General features: G+C 46.2%; 1 protein-coding gene across 1 annotated transcript in view; it reads left to right on the forward strand.

Moving 5' to 3' along the window:
• Positions 1-21217, forward strand: part of LOC115311742 (twitchin) — a 224392-nt gene that overhangs the window by 159980 nt on the left and 43195 nt on the right. The window contains exons 77-94 of the mRNA XM_042289324.1: positions 511-810; positions 1661-1939; positions 3026-3325; positions 4090-4392; positions 5772-6050; positions 6640-6745; positions 7688-7893; positions 8934-9106; positions 11453-11582; positions 12249-12536; positions 13126-13233; positions 13925-14116; positions 14801-14905; positions 15604-15801; positions 17267-17569; positions 18610-18770; positions 19608-19731; positions 20874-21173. Coding sequence (XP_042145258.1) covers positions 511-810; positions 1661-1939; positions 3026-3325; positions 4090-4392; positions 5772-6050; positions 6640-6745; positions 7688-7893; positions 8934-9106; positions 11453-11582; positions 12249-12536; positions 13126-13233; positions 13925-14116; positions 14801-14905; positions 15604-15801; positions 17267-17569; positions 18610-18770; positions 19608-19731; positions 20874-21173 — 3855 coding nt within the window. The remainder of the gene's footprint in view (positions 1-510; positions 811-1660; positions 1940-3025; positions 3326-4089; positions 4393-5771; positions 6051-6639; positions 6746-7687; positions 7894-8933; positions 9107-11452; positions 11583-12248; positions 12537-13125; positions 13234-13924; positions 14117-14800; positions 14906-15603; positions 15802-17266; positions 17570-18609; positions 18771-19607; positions 19732-20873; positions 21174-21217) is intronic.

The following is a 21217-nucleotide window of genomic DNA, read 5'->3' on the forward strand; positions in this document are numbered from 1 at the left end:
AGCTGGTGTTGTTGCTTTACTTGTTCAAGCCCACTGTAATGTGTTTATTCAAACAGTAGTTCTTTAAAGGGTAACTCCACTTCATTTTTTTGATATTGCAGTTAGGGCAGTTCTAAACTGAGTCAGGATCGCTGAATTCTGGGGTGTAATATTTTTTTCGGTATTGTGTATAGTTACTGTAGGTATCTGTTGTCAAAGTTTTGCTTTGGGGGGCTAACGGCAAAACCCAAACTGCCAGCTCGAGAGGGACAGCAACACTGGTACTCTGCTGCCATTGCAACGAACACGGCCACCTGTCATTGCATTCATACCACATACCATTCGGCGATGCAAACAATTTGTCAGATAATATGTGCTAAATTTTAGCCCTCTGAAGTGAAATTTATTACCAAAAAGACGCAAGAAGGTGTGGACCTTATTGAGGCACATAGCAGATACAGTGAAAGCCCCGTCGACACAGACCAGGTGGTACCTTTCCCCAAACGGCGGGCCTTCCATTCGACTATGCAGACCAGCCCAACAAGCCGACTCCACCGGAGGTGACGGACTGGGACGCGGACCACGTAGACCTGGAGTGGCGCGCACCCCGTGACGGCGGCGCTCCCATCACGGGCTACGTGGTGGAAAAGCGCAACAAGGGCAGCCCTCTGTGGGAGGAGGCAGCCAGGGTGCCAGGAGATGCTACCAAGGCCACCGTGCCCAACCTCAAGGAGGGTGAAGAGTATGAGTTCCGCATCGTGGCTCTCAACAAGGCTGGCCCCAGCGAGCCCAGCGACCCGTCCCAGTCTGTTGTCGCAAAGCCACGCAAGCGTGAGTGCGCTTGCTCGGGTTCCTGGTCATTCGCTCACCTTGGGGAGGTACAAACAAGGGTGCCTGATCACGATTGGTCACATTACTCTCTCCAGGCACCTGATCATGACTAGTTACCACTCGGGGGTGTCTTATCATTAATGGCCACATGCAGCATTTACATTTGTCAATCATGATTTGTCTTTGTTTTGTTTACTGATCATGATTGGACGCACATTATATTATTTGGGTGTTTGTTCATGGTCGGTCACACCCCCAGAGGGTGCCCGATTATCATTTGTCACATTGGCTTAGGGTGTGTCTCTTCATGATCAGTCAGATTAGCTTCTTTGGTGCCTGATCATGATATGTTACATTAGCTTTTTTTTGCCTAATCACAATTTGTCACATGGCCTACGTATTCCTGTGACTAGAAATAACGAGTTGGCACTCCTTCATGCAAAGGAACTGGTTTAGTGAGGATTTCAGAATGCTCAGAAGATTTTATAAATTCCTTAAGATGACTGAAGATCTTGCTATTTTGCATGATTTTTGTCACGAGTTGGGTTAGCAAATTGAGAGTGGTGAGATATACATTTCAAATGTAAGGATGACTAGATGTTTTGTGACAAACAAATCAGAGCAAAGAACCAGAAAATTTGGTGTGCATCCAAGTTATACTTTCGTTTGGTCTCTAAAGCTGAAAGCAGCACATGAATTTAGCGTAAATTAATTTGAGTTGAAAGTCGAACTGCACTTTTTACGGTGATCCTCCTTTAAGTTGGCTTTTACGTTTAGCGTGAAAACGTTGTTCACTTTCTGCGCGACAAGCGTGCCATTATGACTTACGCAACCATTGACATGGATGCAGTGGCTCCGACGCTGGACAAGAGTGCTTTGAAGGACATCAAGGTTCGGGCAGGACGTCCAATCAACTTCACCGTGCCCATCAAAGGCGAGCCCACGCCCAATGTGGATTGGCTGGTGCATGACAAGCAGGTGCACGACAAGCGCATTGAAGTGACGAACACGGCCAACCAGACCATCCTTGACATTGCGTCCTCGGTGCGCTCGGACTCCGGCAAGTACACCCTGGTCCTGGAGAACTCCTTCGGCAAGACGTCAGCGTCTGCCAACGTCACTGTCCTGGGTGAGTTTGTTCGAGTGAAAGTTATGCACTGAAGGCCGGCTCACGCGCTTGCAACTGCTTGTGACTGTGCGCCTCAAAACCTTTTAAAATCTCGAGCAGCCGTGAAACACCCAGTTTCAGTATGCTTTTATTTTTTTTTTCGCGCATCATTCTTTCTTTCTTTTTGGCTCAAAAAGCTTTTGGCATTAATGTTATAAACAACTGTTTTTTATAGATGGTACTACATACATCCGATCTCGTAAATATTGCAACACTTTCGCTTTAGTGAAGTGCGCTTCTAGGGTCACCTCTTGTATGGCACCAGCATGCCGGCGTGCTCTTAAGTAGCAACAGATCCCGAGAGAAGCAAACACAAGTGTGTGAACAGGCCTCGAGATTTTCTGATGTGCACAGGCTGTGATAATGTTCTCACTGCAAATTTGGAGGTTTTTTTTGGGGGCGGCGACCTTATGTGGCCCGTGGTGCGAGCCGATCCGTGCCCAAGTGGGTTGCCTAGGCAACGGAAGGGTCGGAGGCAGAGAGAGAGGGTAGCGGATTGCCACAGAGTGAAGGGAACACAGCTGGTGTGACATCATTGTGCTGGAATGCAACACTGTGCTGGTGGCGATGCATGGTTCGTTGTGATCGGGGAGGAATTTGACTGCGTAGCCGGCGGCATTTTTGCATGTTCATGCGCAACGACTGTTTAGGTGTTGTTTAGGAACATTGTGCAGTATCCGGATTGACATAAACATTTTCTCCGTCAGTCCTTTCTTGTCACTGTGCCGAGCTTAACGTCTATAAGGCATTTTAACTCTCTAGTGTTTGTGGCTCGTGGATCGAACTAAGCTTGTGCTGTCCTTGTGCTAGGTCGCTTCCAATCCACTTTCTATCTTCCACAACTTTGTGGACACTCGTCTTTTCATCCATGTATAGTGCTCAAACGGATAAAAACATTTCGTAAACGTATAAGTCCTATCCTTTGTGGCAAGATCGATCGAAGTATAACTAGCTACGTAGCATCGTAACTTGCTCGTCTCCGATCGATCCGATTGTTTTCTCTTCCCAATTCTTTATGGCTCATGGATCGACCCAATTTATTTTCAGATCGGCCGTCGCCACCTCAGGGCCCGCTGAACATCGGGGAGGTGACCAAGAACTCAGCCACAATTAGCTGGAAGGCACCCGCAGACGATGGCGGAGCGCCCATTAAGCACTACCTGATCGAAAAGATGGACACCTCTCGAGGCACCTGGGTGGAAGCGGGCATGACCCCGAACCTGACCTTCAAGGTGCCCAAGCTGGTGCACAAAAAGAGCTACCAGTTCCGCGTCAAGGCGGTCAACGAGATCGGCGAGTCCGAACCCCTCGAGAAGACCGAGCCCATCGTTGCCAAGGATCAGTTTGGTACGACGTTTCATCTGCTACTTAGTTCACTGGTCTGGAATTATTTGTCAACTACCTCTTCATTTTATTTCAATGTATTTTGTGAGTTTGGACGTCGTTCATCTTCGAAGAACCAAGGAATCCTATTCAGGGGAGTGGGAGTATTTAAGGGCGAGGAAGCTAAGCTTGACATGGGGCAGAGAAGGAAAGTTAAGCTGCTGTCGCAACACATAATTTTTAAAAGGGAGATTTGCTTTACTATGGCCACTGACAGTATGACAATGGCAGGTCGTGTCTTTTGTATGTCTGGCCTACAGCACATTCTTGTCGCCTTCGGTCGTGCTTTGGCTGCGCCTGCGCTCTCAAATCTCATGAGATGCCGAAATGCCATCGAAGGTAGGAAACTCGTGCTGGAGGCAGGACAACTGAAAGCCCTCACTGCCATTCTCATTTTGTCAGTTCACATTGTTCTGTTTAGACACTTCCAAGGCTCAAATTTCAGTTCACATTGTTCTGTGGGTGATTTTAATTGGTCGCGTCTGACACCTTGCACTTTGCCGTGTGCTGAGCAGGGGGCCACTACGAACTCCCTGCTGCATCATCACCACTAACATGTTCATTGCTACAATTTAACAGTGATGTTAATACGTAATTATTAACACGTTAACAATTACATGTAAATTGCAAACAACATTGTTACATATTTACATGTTCATTGTTACCACATTCACAATTGACATACTCCTCGTTGCTTGCCATCGTTAACGTCATACCTCCGCTTGCAGAAAAGTCGAGCGCCCCGGGCCGGCCCAAGATCACGGACTGGGACAAGGACCGCGTGGACATTGAGTGGAAGGCTCCGGAGGACGACGGCGGCTGCCCCATCAAGAGCTACATCATCCAGAAGAAGGAGCGAGGGTCACCGTACTGGACCAAGGCCAAGGAGGTGCCGGCCTCTCAAACCAAGGCCTCCGTGCCCGACCTCAAGGAAGGACAGGACTACGAGTTCAGGGTGGTCGCCGTCAACGCCGGCGGCGAGAGCGACCCCTCGGAGCCCTCGGACCTCGTGACCTGCAAGCCCCGATTCCGTGAGTTGCGACTTCGCGAATTGTCCCGTCTGCCCGATCTAGCCAGGAAAGCAGGAGAGCATGCATGTAGACTTTTCTGCTTTCCTGCACGGCGTGCACTGTTTATGTTTGGACCCATGGACACGATTTGCACTGGGGTTCTGAATGTTTCAACGTCGTGCTCAGTATCCTAGTTCGGCTCAGCGTATCGAGTCCCAGTGTCTGTCGCTCTTCATTCATGAAAGTGCCTTTTGTAAGGGATCCTAGTTCTTTACTTTCCGAGTAGACCAAGTCGGGGCTTGAATTTTCGGTAAGATGTACCACGAGTCAAGTGAGGTTCCTCGCCCGCAATTGGGTGGGGGTGTGGTTGTTGGACCATGGCGACTGATTGTAGTGGCTGCGAAGCAGGATGTTTGTGTAGTAGTAGAACATTATAAACTGTGTCCTTGGATTGTTTATACAGAATAGGGGACTATATTAGCATCATTGACACCCCAATTAACTTCTGCAAAAGGTTGTGTGTCTTATGCTTTTAAAGGTGATTGTCTCCTTTCTCTCATGCCAAATAAAACCAATCACATTAAACCAGGTCAATTGCATGAGATGATCTTGTGCCCGATGATTGGCTGGGAATCAATACAGACATTGTATGGATTGCAGGTCAGCTTTGAGCATTTAAAGTTGCACCACGAACGATAGAAAAATGAGATGAAAGCCAAGCACACACAGTCACAAAACCTACCGTATTTATTTGAATATAAGTCTACCTTTTGTTTCCGGAAATATAAAACATTAAGAGTCGATCTATAATCGTGATCAAAGAATTTCTACCCTACCGAAGGCATGGTGCTATAGTCACCAGGTTGGCGTCACCATAGAGTCGTACCACTTCTTGTTTCAGAAAGCTTAGCAACTGGTGGCTTGCCTGCTGTGGCTGCCGCTCCCGCGCAACTTTCCTGGAATGTCGGGTTTCTCGCTTGCCAGTGGCCGGCGCCACTCACGCGTGCCCCTTTTCTTGCCGAGTTCAATATAAAGGCATCAACCTATATTCGTGGTTGATTTATATTCAAGTAAATACAGTATGTGCCGTCTATGCAGCCTCATATTTTCCTTTAAATTTCGAAGACTTGACCATCTCTACAAGCCAAAAGAAGTGAAATTGTTTTTTTCCCATCTTTTTAAAAACATTTGAGAAATCTGTTACATATGAGGAGGACATATGTGAATTCTAAAAAAATATACAGACCTCTATGTTGAAGATGACTGTTTGGGTATACGGTCCATCATGTAATCTCTCTTTTATGAGAGCTGAATCTGTGTGCTCGTGTTTAGTGCATTCCTCGGTGCAGTGCAAGTTTTAATGTAAAAACCCTGGCCACATTCTTTTGTCCCACCACCAGTGGCCCCCAAGATCGTGAGCCCCATGAAGGAGGTAAAGGTCAAGATTGGACAGACCCTCCACGTCGAGATCAAGTTCATCGGTGCTCCACCACCGACGGTGTCTTGGAGCGTCAACGGCAAGCCGCTGATCTCCGACGACCGCGTCACGATTTCCAACTTCGACGACTACACCATCATCAACACGGTGGACACCAAGAGGTCCGACGGCGGAGCCTACACGCTCCACCTCAAGAACGACAGCGGGGAAGACAGCGGAACACTGCCCGTCGTCATCTTGGGTAAGCGGAACTGTTTTTGTTTCTGCAAGCTTATTTTACCTTCTTAGCAGTTGCCCTATACTTCATTATTTCATAATGGTGCCCTAGAGTTATGAAATAGTACATTACTTGATTTGTACTGTAATAGAGTCACGGAGTACTAGAGTTGTGCAGTGCTACATTTGCGTGGTGCTAGAGGGGCACAGTAGTAGTCATTTAATACTGTCCTTCATTTCGTGGACAGAAATGGTCTTGTGCCATTAGTATAACCCTTGCTACCATCTGCTGTCTGTGTATGAGTAGTAGAGCTTCTAGGTTGAGTTGACACCTGACATAGCTGTATTGGGGCTGATTTGTTTCATTCTATATCATTTCAAGGCCATTATCACCGGGGTAATTTAGTATGTGAAAGCATTTGGCTCAATAAAGATTTTATTAACTTATCTGGGGACATTCCCAACCTTAACTAGGCTTAAGACAGAGCTTCAGAATTGAGGCAGAAATCTGACTTCAGTTCAAGCTATGGCACACTTATGAAGTAAGCTATTTTAGTATTTGGGTAGGGACTGTTTTAAGTATTAATTTATGAACCTCGATAACAACCTTCCAGACAAGCCAAACCCTCCTGAAGGCCCGTTGAACGTTGACGAGGTCGACAAGGATCACGTCAAGCTGTCGTGGAAGCCGCCCAAGGACACAGGTGGCAGCGACATCACGTATGTTTTACCACTTATCAAGTTAAGCTGGTGCTTTGTCTATGCGACTGTACGCTGCATAAATTAGAGTCATTATAATTCTGAGTTAGGTTGACTTGAAGGATGTCGTGTTATAAATGTACCTGTGATGTCTTTGTTACACCTATTCTGACTAGTGTTGTATGAGGATTTGAATTTTCAAAGAGTAGATTCGAATAAAACACCGTTTGATATTCGCTTCGAGTTGAACTGCGATATTCATGCTAAAGCTTTTCGAAGTGTTGGTCATGGCGGATTAGCCCCGTTGAGTGTGCTTCACACCGAGCACCTGTGCACTGCTGGTAAGCAATACCCACAGAGCTCACGGTCTCCTTTGGTTTTGCTTTTCTGCAGTGCTCAGGTGCTGGTGGGAAGCACACTCTACAGGGCTAACCCACCATAATTATATATTAATTTGTTCATTCATTCATTTATTTATGTTAAACATCAACAGTTGCAATCTTGGCATTTATACATGTTTTATTCTACAAGTGTTGAGCATATGTTAGGCAGCAGTGTCTAGACAGCCTGCATTCATTATTCGTTTTTGTTGTTTCTTGTGTGGGAAATTTGAAATAAAAGAAAGAATATTTGCATATAGCAAGCAAATTTGCAAATCTCCTCGATCAGGATAACTGCAACAAATCTCATTTACATGCCATACCCAAATAGCTGTCTTAAAATTAACTGAACAAGTTGAAGGCTGAAAACAATCTTCGCTAGTTCAGCTGAATTTTCGTTTAAGCATGGTGATTTGTTGTCAAAGACTTTGAGAAACTATTTGATATTCTGTTAGAAAATATTCAACCAAAAAACCACTGTTCGCTTTCAACTCAAAATTCACTATTTGCACATGACTAATTTCGAGTGATTTCGAGGTTAGCCAAAATGCAAAACTGAAGTTAACATTGGGTTCTTTTTCAGGGGTTACGTGATAGAAAAGCGTGACAAGACACACGGAGGTATGTGGGTGCCCGCCGTCACATTTGTGGCACCCACGGCGACGGATGCAACAGTGCCCAAGCTTATTGAGGGCACGGAGTACGAGTTCCGGGTCATGGCTGAGAATGCGCAGGGGCTGTCGGAGCCTCTGGTCACTGCTCGTCCAGTCATGGCCAAGAGTCCATACGGTAAGACTTGGATTGTGCTTGCCTGTGTTTCCGATTGTCTGCATTATTCTTGGTCCCTGCCACAGCAAATTTAGTCCCAGATATTTGTGTTGCATGGTGCCAGGGGAACTCATGTTTTTATTGTTCTAAATGTTGAAGATCTGTGCATTTCTCAGAGTACTTCTTGAACATTACATAATGGCCATCGAGCTGTCTTCTGCACAGTCTACACATGATTTAATTAAGCACATGGAGAACTAAAGTGCATTGTAAAACTACAGTGAAATGCTGTACAGTCAAACCCACTTATAACGAACCCAGGAATAGCGAAATATCGGATATAGCAAACAAATTGTTATGTCACGTTCCTGCTGGAATATTTTAACAAACAAACTCAAAGCGGTACCATGCATATAACGAAAGAAATTTGATTAACTCAGAATATAATTTCGCAAAAATATGAAGAAACTAATGTACAAGAACTTCTGCGTAAATTTTAAGAAAAATCTTTTGTCCTAAATTGCGGTGCACTTCAGCCATCAGTTGTCCTGTGCATTATGAAAATTCAGATTTTTTTGTGAGTCCCAGATGTAACGAAGTTTAGGTATAGCAAACATATTTCCGATTCGCGTTGACTTTGTTACAACCGGGTCCGATTGTATCTGTAAGCCAAGGCCAAATGCAAAATTGTCTTGTACTGTTGGTATTGGTCACTGCATACTTTTTAACACTCACTTTTTCAGACAATCTATCAATTTTGTATCCTGAAGGTGTTACAAAATAAGTGTGATATATTTAGGTTTCACTTGATCATTATGATTTACCTTTCAATGCTATAATCGAAATGATCAGAGCTTATCTGCACTTTATCGCCAAGGAGCTTCTGTGTTACTGTCTGTAATTTATTGACAACCTTTTATGTGCTCATTATTTGTCTTTCTATAAAGGCAGGGGAGGGACTGGGTGGAACCTAAAGCAAAATAAATAAAACAAACAACTAAGTATGTCTATGGAGTACAGAACAGATTACACAAAGTGCCCGACTTCCTTGACCTGGCCAGGTACCCCCGGCAAGCCTGGTCAGCCAGAAGCCGTGGATCATGATCGTGACTTCATCAAGATCAAGTGGGATCCCCCGCGGAACGACGGCGGCTCTCCGATCACGGGGTACGACGTGGAGCGCAGGGACACCAAGGGTAACCGATGGGTTCGCGTCAACAAGGATCCTGTGCGGGTGAGTGAGCTGCACTGCTTGGCTGGGGTGAGACACGGGAGAGATCCCTTGCTGCGACAGAGTGCTTTACCGCTTATCTGGGGTGCAGTGGAAGGAAGACCCCCTGCTGTGACTGCACCTTGCCGCTTAAAGGGACCATGAAATGACCTTTTTACTTTTTCCAGATAACTTTTACATTAAACCGTCAATGTTCACTGAATGCCGAACAGGCATCCGTTTTCGTCTCGGTTTATTAACTTCTACACAAAAAATTATTGAAATATCGACTTTTTCATTCTCTCCAACTGACCGCAAAAGAAGCCGTGACGTAGACCGTTTCCGGAACCGGAAGTTCTCTCGGCAGTAGGAGAATGGGAGTGTTAGCGGCAACGAGTTGGGGTGCGCCGGTAGGTTTTACTGCGCTGATGTCACCGACGTATTTCCTGAATCGGCGCCTCATCGCCGCATCGCAGCTGAGCGAAATTCAATGAAATATGTTGCGCTACAGCGACAGCATGGGACTAGTCCCATACGCCGGTATGCCTGTTGGGAAGTGCAGCGAGTCTTCCGGTGAAGACTCCAGAAGTCAACCACCCCGTCATTGTTGGCAGAAGGGCCGGCCCGTGTCAGTCGTTTGCAAAGCGACGTAGATGGCGTTTTTCGCGGCCTCGGAGATGCAGGAGCGAGCCGACGTTAAAAAAGATACGTTTGAACTACGAGTGTCAGCAAGAGCCACGTAAATACCTGTTTACACTCGGAGCGGACGCGCGCGCTTGATGGAAGTCTTATTCGCGCTGTTTGTAAGCGCTTCGGGACCGTTCTTTTACGATTGCAACTCGATACTGACGCGACACTCGGCAAAGAAAGGTTGGACCGGGGTTGTACGTATACCTCCCACGAACTGTTATAGCTCGACAGTGACGTGCAGTCTGTCAGAATAAAAATGGCATACCAATAACAAAGTGTACATACCGTGTTACGAAGGTAATCCATACGGCGTTTATTTCAGCTCTATATCACACAAAACAAGAAGATCGAATCGACGAGAGTCCCTTTTCGACGAGTGTTCGTCAACACTGCCTCGGAAAACAAGGGGAAGAGATTGACCTCACCTCTTAATCTAGAATTGAGGTCAGTGATCAAACTATAATACGGGAAGGGTCCACAAGGGTCGCGCGGGCATATTCCATTTAGCACGCCAGCCGATCGTAGGCAGACGGTCTTGCGACGAAGCAACGCAGCGCCGAGTCGGAATGCCTGCTAGGCCTATACGCTTCGTCGGAGTCGGTGGATTCAGCGTTCTTGTTCGTCGTGGTCTGTTTTAAGTACTGTTTTCTTGCTGCTTGAAGTCGGCACGCGCGGGAAGAACACGTAGAAAAATAAACGTTCAGTCAGTCAGAGTTTTGAGAGGAAGGAAAACAAAGAAAATAAATGTTCGTCGGTCGCCATCAATGGTCGCCGTCACCCAAGTAACTGTCGGCCCTGCCCTACTGCGCACGCGCAGTAGTTGCTTCGTTTACCACACGATAGATGGCGCTTGGCTCTCAGCATTATCAAATTTGGAAATTTTCGCCACACATCTCTAATTATGCTACAAAATGTGGATCTGAATATTATTTAACAAAACTTTTAGGAAACATTCGCCGGCTATTTATTGTTTACGATCGCGGTGCTGGTGAGGTAGGCTCTTACCCAATAGGCGACGTGGATTTGGCTGACGTGCTCCATTTCCGCGGATGCATCGTAGTGAACAGACGAAGGAAGGAAGGCGCAAAAGAGTCCAGTTTTCTTTTAAAAGTTCTATAGCAAATAATTTTTTTTGCCTCCCTATTTTTGTGTTTTTGTGTTTCTTTTCACACCTTTTACGACGTGCGGTGGATGAAACTCGATTTTAAAATCATTTCATGGTCCCTTTAACTGGGATGCGACGAGAAGAAGGCTACTCAAATTTATGGCGCTTTTCATGCTTGCTGGGGTGTGATGTGGAGAAGGTCACCTGCTGGGACTTTGGTTCCCTGGGGTGCAATAGAAGGGAGGTCCTTTACTGTAACCGTGCGCTTCACAGCTTGGCAGGAATGTGATGCAGGAAAGGCCACTTGTTGTTGCAGTGGCCTTTACTGCTTAGCTGAGGTGCGATGCAGGGAAGGCCAATTGCAGCGACCTGCTTCACCGAGCTGGGATGCAACAAAAGGAAGATCCTCGCTGTGACTGTGCACTTTACTGCTTAGCTGGAGCGCTATGCAGGGAAGGTTACTTGTTCTTAACAGTGCCCTTCACTGCTTAGCTGAGATGCAATGCAGGGAAGGCCTCTTGACATCACAACCTTTTGCTGAGTGGTATTAGCTGTGAACGACGAATGCTTTTCAGACTCCAGAGTACACGGACAAGGACGTGACGGACGGGCACCAGTACGAGTACCGCGTGGTTGCCAAGAACGCGGCAGGCCCCAGCGAGCCGAGCATGGCTTCTAAGGCAATCGCTGCAAAGCCTATGAAAGGTCAGATCCAGAATCTTGTAGAAAATATCTGGATGAAGGTGGTCGAATGAAGGAACTTGGCACTTTCAGAATCAATTGTTGGATGAAATTTTTCTTATGAAATTTTTTATGTGGGCTATGCATTACTTTACTTATGTTTTGTTTGTTTTGACACACTCTTTTATCAACATTGGAAGACAGATTGATTTTGCGATTAGCTTCACAAGTAACTTACATATTGGGAAAATATGGTCAGGTGGCTTGTTTTGTTTTAGATGCAGATAGTCTCTTTTAGCTTATAGGAAAATGGAGCAGGCAAAAGTTTTATAATTTCTTTGTAGCTGTAGAATATCATCAGAAATTCTGGGCATTTTAAGTAAAAAAAGAAAGTCCAGATTATTAGTTTGAGAAAAGCTTTAGGTGTGTTTCTTCGTATTTTTCTATGCGGTTTGTAAGCCTCGTTTCTTTCATGGGTAAAAATTGAGCACAGGCATGTTGCAATGCTCAATAATCTATTTGTCAGATTTACTATGCCTGTGTACTTTTAGCTTTGACTCTTGGGCTTTCAGGTTTAGGAATGAATGCTACCCGACTGTCTTCTCAATCAAATTGCGAATGCAGTTTAGTTAGATGCTCCAACTTCCCGTCACATTCAAACATGTCCTGCTTTCTTTTTTTATTCACCAGAAAAACCAAAACTGCACTTGGACGGTTTGTACGGCAAAGGTATTCGGGTGCGTGCCGGAGACCCGCTCAACATCAACATTCCGATGACCGGTGCACCGCCGCCGGCAGTCACCTGGCTCATCAACGACAAGGAGATCCCGCCGACCAACCGCATCCGCACCGACACCGCGGACGAAACGGTCAACCTCACCATCCCGGTGTCGCAGCGGGGCGACACCGGAAAGTACACCATCAAGGCCAAGAACATGTACGGCGAGGACTCCGCGGACATCGACGTGCTCGTCTACGGTGCGTCCTTGTCCCGCGTTTTGCTTGAACCGTTTTGTTGGCAGACGATATAATCGATGGCAGATGACGTCCTTCATGACAAACAATTTTTTGTATGACAAATTTATGTACTTTGAAGGACTGTTTTATGTAATGGATGATATACTGGTGTACCATATTTTCCGAGCTATAGTCTACCCAGTGTATAGATCGCAGAGGCTAATTTCGGCCGAGAAAAAAGAGCTTTTCCTTAAGCTCTCCGTACCCAGTGCATAGTCTGCCCATCCGTTTGGTCCGCAGATAAAAAGTTCTCACACATTGTACACTTTTAAAGAAGTCTTTTTATTTGTATAGTCTGCTCCTGTAGATAATCTGCACTGTGTAAATATTTAACTTTTATACATGTATAGTTTATGAACTATAGTGTAAAAAATATGGTGTGCTACTTTGAACGTCCATTTCGGTGTGAACATATTGACCTAGTTTGTTCAGGAGAAATTGACGATTTTGTTTTCAATTTCTGTGTGGTGGAATAACTCATTTGTTGTAGAGACACTAGAGAGCTGTTGGGTTGTTTAAGAAGTGTGTCTTTTTTTCCTCCGGGTTTCAGACAAACCGGGACCGCCACAGGGACCGCTCGACTACCCAGAAGTCACCAGTTCCTCGGTCACGCTCAAGTGGAGAAAACCCGAAGACGACGGTGGCGCAGAAATCACGGGTGAGTGATGGCGCAATAATGGCTTTAGATTGTCATTAAATCCCACTCAAATATATGGTATCTGTTTTTTTTTGGTATTTTTTTTAATCCACATACATGGCAATTGTAATGTTGCTGAAGTTTATTCTTCCAACCATTATGAGAAAGCTGTTTTTTTTTTTTTTCTTCTTGCACTTCAACTGGAGTATGCTCATATAAACTTCACAGTATACATAAAAAGGGGGCATGCTGACCCCAGATCAAAGTGGAAGATAGCATCTTGGCATGTCTGGTGAATGTTGTAAACACTCTCGAAACACTCAGAATAGCAAGCGTCGCAGTGTTTCCGAGGCAGTTGTTTCTCGAGAAAGCTAGCAGCGTTCAGAAATCTAATCCGGCAACACTTGAAAGCTACCCGGGCCGACCAAAACTTCAAGCTGTTGAGTTATTTCCCCAAACTCTCGTTTTGACAGTTTGACACCACTACTGAAAGTGACCCGTGCAATCTGGAGAACTGTATAAGATTGAACATTACCGAAAGCAGAAACGCGGAGATGCGTTTTTGCTTTCATGTCTTGCCCTTACGCTTTCGACCACGTCTAACTGCAGTCGACGTGCTCACCTTTAACTTCTTTCTGTAAATCTAGTTGCATGCCCATCTTGCATCTGTTTTTACTTGTTTTTTTTTTTCGGCTTCCGACTGTCCTCGCAGGCTATCTCGTGGAGAAGTGCGAAGTGGGATCGGACTTCTGGCAGCCCGTGCCAGGCTACTGCCCCAACACCACTTACACTGTGCGGAACCTCGAGGAGGGCAAGCAGTACAAGTTCCGCGTTCGTGCCGAGAACATCTACGGCATCAGCGAACCTCTCGAGGGAAAGCCCGTCACGGCAAAGAACCCCTTCGGTGAGTCTGGCCGCTGCTCCAGGGTCACCCTCGTTCAGGGGGTGAGCAGCGCTGTGGTCACTGACAGCGGGGTGTGGAAGCTCTCGAGCATCTTTTCACCTCCCAGCAGCCGACAAGATTATATTTATTATTCATTTATTTATTTCATACACTTTCAGGATGTGAAGGCATTGGAGAGGGAAGCGGGTTACAATTTTTAGTGACAAGAGAGGGAAAAAATAAGTATTTTAAGGAGGCGAGTAATTGTTAATATAAAGCTAGAATGCTGACATTATTAAGGCACTACTACTGGTTGGAACTGTGCTAGTTGGTTGATAAAGAACCTATATATCTATTTGTGTGTTTATGAGTGTTCAACTTGCACCACCCATGAATGGTTAAGGCTTTAAAGGCAACACCCTCAGATAGAGAAACCAGATACGCTGGAAAGTGGTTTTGCGAAAGCGTGGTTCGGGGGTGGATAACCTGCGAAAGGCCATAATTGCGTGCAGCTGTGTGCCCAGCTTGTATCTATGATCGAGATAGTAAGATGTATAGGAAGTCAATGACAAAAAATTAATTGCGAAATAAGGAGCGTCGGCACAACAATCCATGTCCTGCTGCGTTTTACCGTTGGTGACCAGGGCGATCGGCACTAGTGGAAAGTGACAGGTTTGTAAACAGTGTTTCGCTTGGGGTTTGCAGACACCCCAGACTCTCCTGGCCAACCCAAGGTCACCGAAATCGGGCCAACATCTGCAACCATCGCTTGGACGCCACCGGCCAGCGACGGCGGACGTCCCATCCAAGGTCAGTTTTCTTTTACTTTTTGCACATTGTCTCTCAAACATGATACACTTCTGAAGTCATCTTGAGAAATCTGGAAGTTCACAGAGCTGTCAGACTATATTTTTGAAAATCGAAGATTGATTTGTTTCTTCTGATCTGCTGCAAACGTCAAGCTTAATTTTTTGAAGGGCGTGGAAGAAGAAAAAAAAAATTACTCTTTTGTGAGTGTTTTACTTTGTTGAATGGCTGTGCCTAAAAACAAAGCAATGTTTTTGTAGCCTGTTCATATCGTAAATGTTGCTCAACAGGCTACGTTGCGGCTAAGTTTCGTATTGGGGGACTAAAACAATGTTTTGGCAGCCTGTCGGTACCATAAACATTGCTCGTTGACCGACCGGCTATGTTCTATCTATTTTTCGTAACTGGGCTACTACAAAACAATGTTGTGCTAGCCTTCTCGCATCATGAATGTTGCTCCTCGGCCGTCAGGCTCAATTGTGGCAACATATTGATATCGGGAGGACTAAAAAACATTTTGGTAGCCTGATCAGCGTCGTGAATGTTGCCTCCTCAACCAACAAACTAGATGCGTTGTGGCAACTTTACAGTATCTAGTGCAGGGGTGGGCAAACTGCAACTTGCCAACTTTACGCGGCTCTTGAGAGGCGCAAGTGCGGCTCGCAGCTCTGTGTAGTGACCGTTGCCTCTTCGACCGCCAGGCTACATTGTAGAGAAGCGGGAGAGGGGCCACCCCGACTGGACCAAGTGCAACGCCGCCCCGACCCCGGGCACCGAGTTCACGGTGCCCCACCTCACCGAGGGCAAGAGCTACGAGTTCCGGGTGACCGCCGTGAACGAGGGCGGACCCGGCAAGCCCAGCAAGCCCAGCGCCCTGGTCGTGGCCAAGGAGCCTAAGTGTGAGTGTTCTCGGCAACGGTTTAGAACTCCCCGTTTTGCATTGAGGGAGCAGGATTGCCTTCGAGAGGAACTGTGACTGGCGGCCCGTAGCGCTTTAAGAAGTCGAGGGTCGTGAAAATACCGATGAGGACTGCGAGCATTGATCTATGTTCACCGGAACTTGCAAGACATTGGAGGCACGTGTTCTCCTTCTCCTCAGGGTGGCCGGTTTTATCAAAATCGGAGAGACCAAAAAAAAAAAACCCAATTTGGAGCTGCTTTTGGATGAAAAACACCCAAGCTTTATGGAGAGGAACATTATCTATGGTTTGTTTGTTTTTCTGTCTTCACCCGAAACACTGCTCGCACTCAGATGTCTGCAAGGCTGCTTCTTTGTCTGGGAACTCATTCTTGACGTCGTTTTCTTCCCTTATTGATAGCAGGACATTTTTTAAGTGTTGGGGACAAACTCGTGTCCTTTGAAAATGCCATGTCATGTTCTCTTCGACATAGTAAGCCCCAATAAGCGCCGGCTTTTCGTCTGATAGCAGAAGTAGACATCAAGAAGCACCAAATATGCGAGGGGAAAATACATACCTTGGAAAAGCACCCCTGAGTTCGAAGAAAACACGCCGAAGACGCTTAAGACTGCTTACGTGTAGGAATGCAAAAGCATGCTTACATGCAGTGCATTCCTACAACAGCGCATCGTGTCTTCCTTTTTTACACGGCGCTCCGGCAGTGACATCACGCTCACCCACTATGCAGGCGTGGCGCCCCTGCCGGCTTCACGGATTCCGTGACGAAGCATCTACGTAGCTGTGCTTTTCTTTGCAATCTATCTCTAAGGCGCGTCTGCTTTGACCTTTAGCGGCGCATGCTTGATGACGTATTGGTGTGACCATCTTTCGGGCACAAAGCCGCCACCTTTTTTTCATAATGGGACATATAAGGCTTTCGCCTTAAACTAGAAACCCGGAAAACGGGAAACCCTAGTCGTGACATAAGTCTTAAACCGGGTCACGTGCTTTTTTTTTTTTTTTTTAGTTTGATCCGCCACAAAGTTGTTGCGTTGTTATGGCAATCGTGGGCTGCTCTAGACATCCCACCAGCACGATTAATGGTAGAGCGTGATAATGCACCGAGCACATGAAGTGAAAGCTCGCGCCGCAGGCTTCAGATATCCCGGGTTTCGATCTCTATCCCTGCCTGTTTCGATCTAGATGAGCATCATACTAACGTGCAGTCATGTATCTTTAGTGTGTGATGCCCGTTAAAGACCCCAGACTAGCAGTGGTGGTGAACTAACTGAATCTATAGCCAGTGCACTACCACTGCTAGTTTCTCACCTATAGCCGAGACACCAGACGTCCATTGGGGCCGACTAACTTCCAGTTGTTTAAACAAGCATGTGACACAATTATACAGATCCTACCCACGCCAGATCCTACGGTAAAAATCCCGTGCCTTTCCAAACACACACAGTTGCACCGGCAGCCCCCGACACGCCCCGGGTGGATAAGGTGACCAAGAACTCGGTGACGCTGTCGTGGAACAAGCCGACGAGCGACGGCGGCAGCAAGGTCAAGGGCTACATCGTGCAGAAGAAGCCCAAGGACGCCAAGGACTGGACACCAGTGAACATCCTGCCCCACCCGGACACCACCTTCACGGTGCCCGGCCTGGACGAGGGACAGGAGTACGAGTTTCGGGTGGTGGCTGTCAACGACGTCGGCGAGAGCCCGCCCAGCAAGCCCACCGGACTCATCCTTGTGGAGGAGCAACCGGGTGAGAGGCACTTCGAATTGCCTCTAATCTGCGGCGCGACGACCGACGCTGATGCGGTGCCGTTCGTCTGCCAACTCTGGGTTGTAGTTGAGCCTTCTTGATGTCCAAAATGCAGAAAGTTGGCCATAATGGCGTTCGAGCATGGGTTGTGCCGATCTCGTTTCTTTCTTCCGGTATAGTAATGTCCAAGAGCAGTTCATTGACGTGTCTGTTGACGGTTTGATGTCTTATATTTAGGGTAAGAGATGCTTTGACTGTAAATATGTGAACATTGCTTTGCTTACATTTCTTTAACTAGCAGAATGAAGATGTTATGGAATGTCAGCATTTCGACTGTACTGATGAATGCTTATGGCTGGTTACAAAACATGCTGCACTGACGTTTCTAAGTAGAATCTTCAAAGTAAGGTCTGCTTTTCTAGAAATATTTTTTACTGTGTCAGTACACCTATTACCGTATTTACTCAAGTAATAGCCGCACTATTTATGAACAAGGCCCTTGCGTCTGCTTTACTGCAGAGCACATATGCAGCCAATCATCGCGTTGCGCAAAAATAACATAGCGAATAACTAGATCAAGAACACAATTCTCCATACAAATGCAATCTTTATAGATGGTATCTTCACACGAAGACATTATCTCTGTCCTGTAAACCGCTGGAATCATTCTGCCGATCACGGTGATTGGCAAGCCACGTGCTCCGCAGATAAGCGAACCCTCCGGTTTTCTTCTTAAACAGTGCGGCTATTACTCTAGGAAATACGGTATATGTCTCAAACACCAGTACGTACAAGCATTATAAGCTTCCTACAACTTTGCTTTGCCGTGTTCATATTCTTACTCTTACCGAGTTTTGCAATAGAGAATTATTGTGGTATATTCGTTTGTTGATTTGGAAGTCTTTCTTCGAATATTTGGTGCCCTTTAGCTCGACTGCATTCTTGTAACAGCTTTCCAAAACTTTCTTTGTGAACCATCGCTCCTTACAAAGCCAATAGTATGGCTTTAAAGACCCTGCTGGGTGTGTCGGCCTGCGCAGACAAGCCGAGAATCAACGCGGATGCCGTGAAGGACATTGTGGTAAAGGCCGGTCAAGACTTCAGCATCAACGTCCCTTTCACCGGTTTCCCCAAGCCTGAGGCAACCTGGTCCAAGAACGACCTTGACCTTGACGACAAAGAGCCGAGGAGGACGTACAAGGTGATCACTCCCGTCTTTTGGCGTTTATATCGTGCTGTTATGTCTTCCTCATGTTTTTGTGGCTACCCACCAACCTTTCTTGCGCTCGTGCTGGTTAGCTGGTTGGCAAAATCTACCATTCTGTTTTGTCCATATGATAACCCCAGAACAATGTTACAGGAAGACATTTAAGACTGCTGGTGGGTAGGAATGCGAAAGCATCTGCGTTGTCGTGCACATATCGAGGGCAACGTCAAAGACAGCGTCAAAAGCGACGTCTAAAACAACCTTTAGGACGTTGTTAAGGAAAACATCCTAGATATCGACGCCAAAGACAGCATCTAGGACGATGCTGAGGACGGCCTCTCGGAAGACCTCAAGGACGACATCGAGAACGGTGTCCCCGACATTCTTGACGTCAAGGACGACGTCAAGAACGGAGCCTAGGACGACAGCAAGGATGTAGTCTTAGACGTCATCCTCGACATCGCAGCCTACTTCCTCGGCTGTGGCGCATTTGTGCAGGCGGCCACGTTTGGCTGCGGAAGCCGTCGTAGATGTAGACGCTGTTGCCGATGTTGAGGTTGTAGATATAGATGCAATCGCCTCACAGTTCATCGCACGAAGCTCACGAGTACAGATGAAGTCCAAAGCGCACCTTTTGCACACGGCTCTCTGGCGGTGACATCACGCTGTCGAACTTGAGCGTGAGCATGGGTGTGAGCAACACGTCCTTGATGTCATATTTTTATGGCCATCTTTTTGGGCACAACGACGCCGCTTTTTAACGTAATGGGACAAGTAAGGCTTTCATGTTAATAACACATTTGGATTGCATCTTGCGTTTCTTGTGGTTAGGTGACGGAGGAGAATGCCAGTCTGACCGTGACCAAGGCCAAGCGAGACGACACTGGCCAGTACAAGTTGTTCCTCAAGAACAAGCATGGCTTCGACACTGTGTACTGCAAGGTCACCGTGCTGGGTCAGTATTGCCAAACTCCACTTCAACAACAGTTCACCATATATTAAGACTTCCTTTTTTACATTTTGTTTCTTTATTATCTTGCCGCAGTGTGTCACTTTAACTGTTGCTGTTTGCCGTTCCGAACTGTTTCAGTCTTCAAATAATCACCTTTCTATTGTTACCTTTCTTCATCCTAAAAGCATTTTTTAAAATCTTTTCTATTATGTGTTGCCAGGAAATATACTGACATGGCTGTTGTATTAGGAATGTAAACTTTGTGCTTTGTTTGAAATGCATGGGAAATATAAGCCACAATTTTGTCTATAGGTTTGGCTCAAATATTACCTAGTTACTTCACAAGAGTCGTAGTGTCAGCAGTAAATATAATAGTTAAGGTAGCACGAAATATTATCATTACCAATTTATTTATTCAGGTTATGCTACAGTGTCCAAAGCCTATTATTACAGGTAAAGGTCCATGTTCATTTGGTAGGAAATGAAAGTTCTGCACATATCCATATGCACAATAAATTTGACTGTCAGAGGAAGACAATTCATAATTTGGGAAAGGAAGCATTAACCTTGTTCAGTTAAGAAACATTAGAAAAAACATAATTTGAAAGCATTGAAACCATATTATACTGGGTATTGTTTTAGGATTTTTATTATTATTAATATTGTTATCATTAATGTTTTATTATAATCAACAATATTGGTGTTTCTTTAGTTAATGCTACCACAATTGATATTATTATAACTAACATTATGACAACTATAATTGAATTATCTCTATATCCCATATTTTGCTTCAAGCGTCGACTTCCTCTCAAGTAGTGCATTGTACTAAAGAACAGTAAATGGTGCAGTCAATAATCAGGCACTAAGTAGCATTAATGCCGATTCAGTAAATGGTGCAGTTAATGAATAGACACTAAGTAGCATTAATGCCTGTTCACACATACACCACAGCACTATTCGTCAATACTGGAAATCGGGCTGACCTGGTTCGTGCTGCGCTGGCTTTGCACTATATTAGTAATATAACGCTGTATCAGTGCTAAGTTTCGTTTAGGTCGGCGCTGCGCATCAGCGTTCTCCCCTGCGTTGATTTAGTGCCGCGACGTACAAGCTATCTGGCCTTCACTGCGTCGTTTCTGCAGACCGACCCGCGCCACCCGAAAACCTGCGCGGCGAGGAAGTGGACGGGGACTCCCTGACCCTGCGTTGGCTGCCGCCCAAGGACGACGGCGGTTCGGAGATCACCAACTACGTGGTGGAGAAGCAGGAGGTGGGCTCCAAGGCGTGGTCCCGCATCGGCACCTACGTCGTGGGCACCGCCTTCCGGGTGCGCGGCCTGGTCGTCGGCCGACACTACAACTTCCGGGTCATGGCGGAGAACCAGTACGGGACCAGCGACCCGGCAACCACGGCCGAACCCATCTTGGCCAAGCTTCCGTTCGGTGCGTCTTGGCTTCTTCCTCTCGTTTTTCTTTTGACGCAGGAT

This window comes from Ixodes scapularis, unplaced genomic scaffold (genome assembly GCF_016920785.2).
Source record: "Ixodes scapularis isolate PalLabHiFi unplaced genomic scaffold, ASM1692078v2 PGA_scaffold12__126_contigs__length_90152505, whole genome shotgun sequence".
Taxonomy (NCBI): domain Eukaryota; kingdom Metazoa; phylum Arthropoda; class Arachnida; order Ixodida; family Ixodidae; genus Ixodes; species Ixodes scapularis.